The sequence below is a fragment of the Miscanthus floridulus genome, unplaced genomic scaffold, assembly GCF_019320115.1.
Source record: "Miscanthus floridulus cultivar M001 unplaced genomic scaffold, ASM1932011v1 fs_527_4_5, whole genome shotgun sequence".
Lineage (NCBI taxonomy): Eukaryota > Viridiplantae > Streptophyta > Magnoliopsida > Poales > Poaceae > Miscanthus > Miscanthus floridulus.
In genome coordinates, this window is record NW_027096893.1 from 4734 (window position 1) to 12218 (window position 7485).

Below are 7485 nucleotides of genomic sequence, written 5' to 3' on the forward strand. Positions count from 1 at the left end.
CCCCCCCCCCCCCCCCCCCCCCCCCCGTTAATTCTACGATTGGTTCAATACAAAATTAACTAACATTTAAATGGTTAACAGAAAAAGGAATATTTGAAGTAATTCCATTTTAGTTAATTTGACAATCCTTTTTTATTGACTGTCCGTTAGACTAAAATAAATAAAATTAATTAAAACCTGATTCAAATGGTATTGGGATCAGAGGAGGGACTATATATAAATTGGAGGGAGGGGCAATGGCTTTTCCCCAGTCATTTTTACAGCCAGCGTAGTAGAGTAATACACCGTATTGACAAGGCTGTTCAGGATATTAATAAAGATTAAGAAAAACGTTGCAGTCATGTCCCACCACCAGCATATCCTCGTCGCCATTGTCCTCGTGGCTGCTTCCGTCCTGCAAGCCGTCTCCTCCACAGCAACCAACTCGGCCAACTTGACCGTGGACGCGCCACGACAGCCTATGATGTCCTTGCGCAGAACAACTTGCCACGGGGTCTCCTACCACTCGGTGTGAAATCCTACGTGCTCCACCCTGGTGGCGCTTTTCAGGTGATGCTCCCCGGCGAGTGCAACTTCTTTGTCACTGTCGCTGGAAAGCAATTCAAGTTTCTGTACGAGAGCAGCGTCAGCGGGATCATCACATCTGGGTCCATTAGCCGTGTGTCTGGCGTGAGGATTCAGGTGGAGTTCGCGTGGCTCGGGCTGAACCAGGTCAGCCGTGCTGGTAACCAGCTCAACATTCAGCTAGAGAAGTCTACCCAGTCGTTCCCCATCAGCGCCTTCGCTCCGAGCGCACGATGCAGCTGAGGCGACCACCTATTGACCGCTTAAACCTAGGGCCCCTCCTATTTCTGATAATGCTTAATTATATGGTACATTCTCAAATTTTTTGTATCCCGAATATGCTGTGTATTTTGGAATGAGGATAATAATTTGATTCAGTCCTAAATGTCGTCGTCATGCTTCTTCAGTTTTGCAGTGTTTATCTATAGACAGACACTACCGGAATGCCTAGGTTTGCCGTGTGTCCACGGCACACGGCGAAGCCCAAAAAAATACTCGGCAAAGCATTTGCCCAGTATTACACTCGGCAAACAGCACTCGGCGTACACAGAGTCGGCAAACGTTTCTTTGCCGAGTGTTTTTTATCGGACATTCGGCAAAGACTTTGCCGAGTGCTAAAACCGACACTCGGCAAATACTTTTCGAAAAATATAAAAAAAAACCATCGCCGCCTGCAGCCGAGGCGAGGAGCCGGCCGGCAGGGCACGGTCCTGGCCCGCTCGTAGCTTACCCACCGCGGCAGTGGCCAGCTCGCTGCATGTCCGTGCACTACTACAGGATGGCTTTGTTGTCCCGGGCAGTAACGGCCTTTAGTCCCGGTTACCGCGCCGGGACAATGATCCCGGGACTAAGGCCCCGTTCAGTTGCCAAAAAATTTTGCATAGTACCTGTCACATCGAATCTTGCGGCACATGCATGGAGTACTAAATGTAGACGAAAAAAACTAATTACACAATTGGTCGAGAAATCGCGAGACGAAACTTTTGAACCTAATTAGTCCATAATTAGACACTAATTACCAAATACAAACGAAATGCTACAGTGAGCCAAAATCCAAAATTTTTTGAATCTAAACGGGGCCTAAAGGTGCAACCTTAAGTCCCGGGTCATCGAGCCGGGACTAAAGAGGGACCTTACCAACCGGGACTAAAGGCCCTCCAGCCGAGCAAACGTGGCCGCACCCTTTAGTCCTGGTTGGTAACCCCAACCGGGACTAAAGGTTCCTTTTCTTTTTTTTGTTTAATTTGTTTTCAGTTCAGTTACATATATTTGTTCAATATATAATATATTTTTATGTACGTATTCTACACTGCTAATATAAATACACGCACACATATAATTACATCTAATTCTCATCTCGAGCATTATTATATTCGAATAAAGTATGAAACTATATATATTATAGATATATATGTATATATACAACATTTTCATAATCTTGTTCTCAAAAATAACGATATCAATAAACATTTAATTTACATCATTTATTCCTTAGGATCAAAGTAGAACTCGCCGTTAGGATTTAGCACTTTTTCTAGAAGAAATCCTGCTATTGACTCTTGAACTGCTTTCAGATGGTCTTTTTGCGTGACCCTTTGTTTCAACCATTCAGACTTGCATTTGAAATAAAAGAAAAAATATTAATACATATATATATATATTCATTTAAAAATAAATAAAAATTTGATATATACGTACTCTGAGGACATCTTCAGGAGTTCTTCTTATGTGTGCAGTGATAAATTCACAAACGTAGTATCCACACAAGTTATTACCTGGTTGCTGCCGCAAACACCACTATACGAGAAGAAGATTATTCTCATCATCTCATACATAAATTGAAGTACGATATAGTAATTAAACATGTGGGGAAGTATATATAATACAACTTACTGGTATTTCAACTATATTAAGTGGTGCCTTGCAATCCTTGCGGTGTTGCCGAATAAACTCTTTCCAAACCCTGTGCGACCAATAATATTGTACGATCGTTAATAAATTATGACAAAGTTTATTCAATAATAGTTGTGCGCGAGAGATCGAAATTACCCCTGGATAATGTCTATCATATCTTGGTATAGTGCCAGCTCTTTTCTCAACGAGGCCAAGATTACTAACCGACTTGAGTTTAACTCAATGACAATGTGTATCCAGTGAAACCTGCATTGGTTTATACACACACATACATGCATATAAGTTGTATTGATATTACATAAAATGTGTAGACTACATTATTATTAACACTTACTCAAAGTTGTACGGGAAAAGTATTATTGTCTTGTCGTGCTGCTTCACGAAGAACCTCATGATATTCTTCTGTGCTTCAGATACCCACTGCTCCTTGGCAATAATATCGGTTTTGAATACGATATAAGGATCAATGAAGCCAACATTGATGTTTTGTATTCTTTGGAGCTCTGACATCTGGAATTTATATATAAATATAAGTTACATGTGATGATAATTATATACACGTACGCATGGAAGTGAGTTTATTAAATAAAAGTATGAATCACTTACAAACAAAAGGAGCTAATGATTGATTTGTCCAGAGCGTCCATGTGGTATAGTTGATGCAATTCTTCTAAACTAATATATAAGATGTCATCGCCACGGAAGTAATGATGGTCTCTAAATCTGACAAAGATCCACTCCTCACCCCTGCCACACGCCTGCATGTATCACTTGTTGAGCAAGTACATTTGTGTACCCAATTCATTCAGAGCCGCAGGGTTGTACAGACTTTTGCCAAATTTATAAGTCTTCCAGGTATCAACTTCCAGGTTCTAGATTGGAGCTTTGCCCATCAATTGATCCAAGGTTAAACCAGTTAGTTCAAAAAAAGCATTAAGGTCTTAAACCAACACTTCTCCAGAGTTGTCTGGTCGATAGACTTCTATGTTGGAACCATATTCATTAGCAACAACAAGATTTTGCATTGGTTGCTTCTGTTGTCCGAGCTATGGGACATCCTTCCCTGATGCTCTTTTCCTTTTCTTATCTGCATCATATGACTTCACGAGGGAGCGGTCATAGTCTGATAGTGGCGAAGGCTTACGAAGTTTAAGCATCTTTTTCTTGTGAGCTTCGACCTTCTGCCTCAGCAGATCTCGTGGTATGTAAAAGTACGGCTTCTCCTTAAGCTTCGCTTGTCTCTGCTTTTGGATATCTATAAAAAAATCTTTCACTTTTTTGTCTTCTTCGGCTGCTATTTGCTCATCAGTCTTTTCAAGAAGTATTTCAAGAGAAATAACTCTTTTTTTTGTCTTCTTTGCCGCCGGGACCTTAGACGTCTCTGTAGTGCGTCGCTATGGAGGGGGTGGGGGCGGTGTTGGAGACCGGCGTGGAGGCGATGAGGCCAGTGTTGGAGACCGGCGTGGAGGCGTTGGAGATCGTTGTGGAGGCGGTGGGGCCGATGTAGGAGTTGGAGATCGTTGTGGAGGCGATGGGGCCGGTGTAGGAGTTGGAGATCATCGTGGGGATGAAGTCGTCTCGCCCCCCGCGACGCTGTGATGAGATGGGGAATGAATAATTGGGCTAGGCTAGGGGGAGACCCTGCTACAAAAACAAGTTGTGAGTTCAATTATTTTTGAAGCCAATATAAAATTAATGGAAAATAATATTTCATTCACTTTCATTCGTACCTAGGGTGAGGTAGGGGAAGCGGTGGCGTCCCAGGAATGATGATGAAGCGTTTGCGCCATTGAATAAATGTCTTCTCTGCTTCTCCTAGTGTCTTCTCCCCATCACCGCCTTCAATGTCAAGAGGAACATTGCTGTAACCTTTGAGCACTCTATCGACCGAGACGCTAGCATATCCAGGTTAAATAACTGACCCATGGATTCTTGGTGCCTTCATTCGGTCTATTGGAGATACAACCTCGACAGCCACCATGATTGATGCATTATTACCATCTGGAATGTGCAGCTCACATGTTGTTAGAGGCTCGGTAATGTCATCAACAGGGAAGCGCAACCCAGTGTCATCTTGAATAACTGGTAGCTCCGTGGAAGCACAACTGCTTTTCATCTGACCAACGGGGCTAATGGTGACTCTCGGCGTTGATTGCGATTGCATTTGACTCATTACTAGCTGCACTTGCCTCTTGATCTCCTCCTGCATTCTTGCCTTAAGCGATTTTTCTCGTTCACATGATTCAATCAATGCTTATCGTGACTCATTAATAAATTGTTCCAATACACAGATTCGGTCTGCCTCCTCATCCTTCTTTCTCTGGCGGCTTCTGTAGGTATCCTTGTCTGTTGGGAATGCTTGTAGCCATAGAACCGCCCCATAGCCTCTTGTTCGACCACCGTGTTCAGGATTCTCTAGGGCCTATGTCAATTCATCCTTCTCTCTGTTGGGCTTGAAAACACCACTATCAACTTCTACCCTAGCACGAGCTAGTCTCTGTGTTGCTCTCTCAATTTTTTGGCCAAAAATTAGTTTGCCAGTGTCTGGGTCTAGGCTTCCCCCATGAGCGTAGAACCAATTCTTCACGCATTGAGGCCAGTTCTTCTCTATTGTTTTAGGTATGATTCCCTTAGCAGTAATCTCTGCTTCTAGGTTCTGCCACTTGGGAATAGCACTCCTATAACCACCTGATCCCATGCGATGATGGTATTGCTTCTGTCGGGCATTCTGCCGATTCCTCATCATACGTTCCTCACTCTCTTGAGATGTCTTGTATTGTACGAAGTCATCCCAATGGGACTCCAACTTGACAAACGCCTTAGCATTGAAATCCGGCGTATCATTCTTCAAGATAAACTTTTTATACAATGTCTTCTTCCAACTCTGGAACAATGTTGCCATCTTCTTCATTGTCCAATCCCTCACTAGCTCCTTTAAAGCATCATCTACTTGTAATGTGAAATATTGAGTGATATCTCTCCAAGCTAGGCTCTTGTCATGATCAGATACAAAACTAACATTAGGAGCGGATATCTTCTGCTTCCATTCACGAGCACTAACTAGGATTTCATCCCTTACAATGAACCCACATTGATTGACATATGTTTGAGCATGTGGTCCCAATGGTTTGCCGATGTCGGTGTCAAATTCTGATATTATGAAACGGCCCTCTAATAGCTTTTTTTGCCCTCAGACTTTCCTACTCTTGCCTGTGGTTGATGTAGATCCAGAGACCGGCTACATGAGTAGAAACACGACGATTAACAACAAATATACGTACGCACGCATCTATAAGAGATGATAGATAATCGAATATACCTCACCAGTATTTTCTTGCGCGACAATTTGTTGATCTTCAACCACCGGGATATTCAGGATATCCTCATAATCAGCAAAGTACTGACTCGTGTCATCTACATCTGCATTGGTGCCGGCGTTGATAATATCCGCCATTATGTCATCATTCAAGTTATCATCCGGAGCAGCCATTTGTATCTTCAAGATAACACAAAGATAGAATTACTATGGCACATAACATAAGTAAATGTGATAACACATATAGAATTACTAAATCCAATTAAATATAATAACACATAATATTTCATAAGGATAAACAATAATAAGGTATAGGCTTTGGAATCGAATCAAAAACACTTTCGAACCAAAAACATGGAAATAAGTACATGTATATATACGCATAGAATGATACAATTTTCTCTCTCTCTCAACACATAAAAATAAGTGCATATGTATATATCTCTAGATATGCATGTGATAACACATAGAATGTCTCTCTAGATACAATTTTCTCTCTCTCAATACATGGAAATAATTAAGTACATATATATACACATAGAAATAATTAAGTACATATATATGTATACATATAGAATCTCTCTCTAGATATGCATGTGATATAGATAGAATTACTAATAAAATATCCAAGTGATATATAGATAGAATTACTAAAATAAAATATGCATGTGATATAGAGATAGAATTACTAATAAAATATGCATGTGTCAATTACTAAAACAAAATTAAATCTAACATATATAGAGAGAGATAGAATATAATTACTAAATCCAATTAAATAAAATAACACACATATATCTAGATAGAATTAATTACTAAATATATCAAAAACTATAATAAAAAACTATCTAAAAATATCTAAATAAAGTACTAATTAAATTTTAATACAATTAAATCTAATTAACATATATCAAAAACTATCTAAAAAACTAAGAATAAACTACTAATTAAATTTTAATACATTTTAATCTAACATATATATCAAAAACTATCTAAAAAACTATCTAAATAACTATCTAAAAAACTACCTAGAAAAATATGGCCGAGAGCAGCTGGGGCGGATGGCGGGCGTGCTGGCCAGCCACGGGGCCGAGCTGAGCACCTCGCGCGAGGACGACGTACGGCGGAGACGAGCTCGACGGCCGTCGGGCGGGGCTCGACGACGAGGCCGGGCGGGGGTAGACGACGACGGCGGCGCGGCAGAGACGAGCTCGACGTGTAGATCGAAAAGTAGAAGATGAACAGAACAGGAACCGTTCGATATATATAGGCCAGGGACCCTTTAGTCCCGGCTGGTAACACCAACCGGGACTAAAACTCCTTTAGTCCCAGCTGGTAAGCCGAACCGGGACTAAAGGTCCAACCCTTTAGTCCCAGCTCGGCTTACCAGCCGGGAATAAAGGAGCTTTAGTCTCGGTTGGTGTTACCAGCCGTGACTAAAGGTATTTTTGGGCGGGCAATTCTGCCCACCCTTTAGTCCCGGTTCCTGGCCTGGGCCGGGACTGAAGGCCTGAAAATTTTGGCAGCCCGCTAGAGTAATTAGAAAGGCCTGAGATTTTGATTTTGTTCTCCTTATTTAATACTAGGTTAATCAATTAATTCTATAGCAACTTCAATACTTTGCAATATTTATTTTAAAAAATACTATTGATTAACTAATTATTTATTGTAAATAGGAAAATTTTGTAACC

At 41.1% G+C, this 7485-nt stretch overlaps 1 protein-coding gene across 1 annotated transcript; it reads left to right on the forward strand.

Annotated features, from left to right (window-relative positions):
* Positions 1 to 340: 340 nt before the first annotated feature.
* On the forward strand, positions 341 to 807 carry LOC136532129 (uncharacterized). Its single transcript, XM_066524737.1, has 2 exons — positions 341 to 508; positions 550 to 807. Exons 1-2 carry the CDS (start codon positions 341 to 343, stop codon positions 805 to 807), a joined length of 426 nt encoding a protein of 141 aa, XP_066380834.1.
* The last annotated feature ends 6678 nt before the right edge of the window (positions 808 to 7485 follow it).